The sequence below is a fragment of the Eupeodes corollae genome, chromosome 1 (assembly GCF_945859685.1).
Source record: "Eupeodes corollae chromosome 1, idEupCoro1.1, whole genome shotgun sequence".
Classification (NCBI taxonomy): Eukaryota; Metazoa; Arthropoda; class Insecta; order Diptera; family Syrphidae; genus Eupeodes; species Eupeodes corollae.
In genome coordinates this window covers 229201586-229203617 of record NC_079147.1, presented here as the reverse complement: position 1 = coordinate 229203617, position 2032 = coordinate 229201586, and the positions used below count along the sequence as shown (strand labels likewise).

Here is a 2032-nt window from a genome sequence, read left to right as displayed (position 1 = left end):
GTTCACGAGAGTATGAGCGCGGTGTACTTGAACGATGTGCACTCCGACTGCTACGGCGATCAAAATTGTCTCTACCTCTTGAAACTTTCATAAGCTCTTGCATCTGAAAGTTAAGTTGTTGTACTTGCTCTTGCAAAGAAAGTGACGTATTTGTTGCAGATGAAGAGGTTAATTCATTTTTAGCACGTTGTGTAGTAGTTAGTGCGATTGTACTTGAGAACTCACCAATTTCCATTACTTTGTCCGCAAGTTTAGACAATGCTGCAAGCTCTTCACTGGATGCCTATAATATAGCACGTACCTGAGGAGGAAGTCTCTGTAACCAAAGGGATTTTAGAAACTCTGCGTTAATTTGATTTCCACCAAGTTCACGTAATTCGTTCAAGAGTTGGGATGGCCTCTTGTCTCCTAAATCAACTTCAGACAGAAGTTTTTTAATTTTGCGCTGCTCGGAGTCTTCAAATCTTTCTATGATTTGCGTTTTAAGATTTTCATATTTATTATCTCTAGGGGGATTTAAAACAGCATCCGAAACCTGTGTTAGGACTTGAGATTCGATTGCTCCAATTATCGCATTGAATTTCGATGAATCTCCAGTTATTTTTCTGGACTGAAATTGAGCCTCTATTTGTGCAAACCATATTTGGGGTTTTTCATGCCAAAACGGTGGAATACGTATGGCAATATTAGATGCTATTTCAGCATTAGTGTCAGCGGAAGAAGAATTCGCTGAAATAGTCGGAGGAAGTGGTGGATTGAATGAGCCATCAGGTTGCTTCTGTTCCTGGGTTCCAGTCATCTTTATTCAATTTTTAAGAAATAAAGGATCACGTCGGGGTCACCAATTGTGGAGATTATTAGTAGAGTACCTTTAGACGACTTCGAAATAAAAGATATAAGTTACAATACTAAAGTCCACTTTATTTAACACAAAATATTTCTTAATTAAAGATGAATATTATAATAATAATATATTTTAGGATACTTATGAGACGTGTGTATCACACGAGGTCAGCCAAGAGAAGAAGGTTAAATTAAATCTTAACATTTTAAAATGTCTATTAGCCTTCCGGCATTTACTACTCTAGTACATTTCTTTTATATTCAGTTGTATAGTTTAAACAAAATTATTTTTAGTTTAGAAATTAGAAAGTAGGGTTCGCCACACTGCTATAACACATATGTACCTTGAAAATTCGCATTAAATTTTCCCGAACTACATTTGTTGCCCCAAATGAAGTCCTTTGAAAGCAATCGTTATAGTGTTGGATATGTGACAAAAAGTGTATGGAATCTGTCCATATTCCAATGAGTACAATGGCTCTGGTGGCGGATCCAATGGTATCAATTTCCCTTTACCATCTGCGCAACACAAACCATTAGCTTCGTTTTTGTATTTCAATGTCTTACAGTGTGAACCAATAACAACACATTGGTAGTTACTGTAGCCAATTGACAGATCTTAACTAAAAGCAGCTCGATTCAAACTTGAGCGATCATCAGTTGAATGCCGCGCTCCATCTTCACGCGTTTGGGATATCCAAATTCTTTCACGTTCAAAACGTTTAGATCAGTAATTAGGTTGTTTTGTACCAGTTCGGGTTCTTCTACCTGAATTGCTTCGTCTCATAGGTAGTATATCAAATATGAATCACTTTGTCACTAAACACTAACTAAACAAACACTAATACTCTGCACAAAACATAATATACGGATTTGTTTCAGCCGTTTATCAGTTGATAAACGGTAGATAAGGTAACAGAAGATCCAAGAAAAACAACAAAAAATCAGTATCGAAACTTTTTTTTTCTTTTTTTTTTAATTTAATGTGACTTGAAGTCAAATTCTTTAAGCCGACTACGTTTTAGTAAGAAAAAATTTGTATGGGAAAGAGAAAAGAGCTGTTTGTATGGTTTTCCGGCAATTATTGACATTTTTCTCGCCGTTAAAACCATTCTTGAACGTCAACGAACATTAAAAAAAAAGAATTGGCCAAATTGGTCCAGTCGTTGTTGAGTTATTCGGTGGCCAA

The 2032-nt window shown here is 36.1% G+C and overlaps 1 protein-coding gene across 1 annotated transcript; it reads right to left on the bottom strand.

Annotated features, from left to right (window-relative positions):
- Positions 1-283: 283 nt before the first annotated feature.
- Positions 284-799, bottom strand: LOC129949093 (uncharacterized). Its single transcript, XM_056060335.1, has one exon. It carries the CDS (start codon positions 797-799, stop codon positions 284-286), a length of 516 nt encoding a protein of 171 aa, XP_055916310.1.
- Positions 800-2032: the final 1233 nt, after the last annotated feature.

Excerpts from the sequence above, each read along its gene's own strand:
- LOC129949093 (XM_056060335.1), bottom strand. The coding sequence starts at position 799 with ATGACTGGAACCCAGGAACAGAAGCAACCTGATGGCTCATTCAATCCA.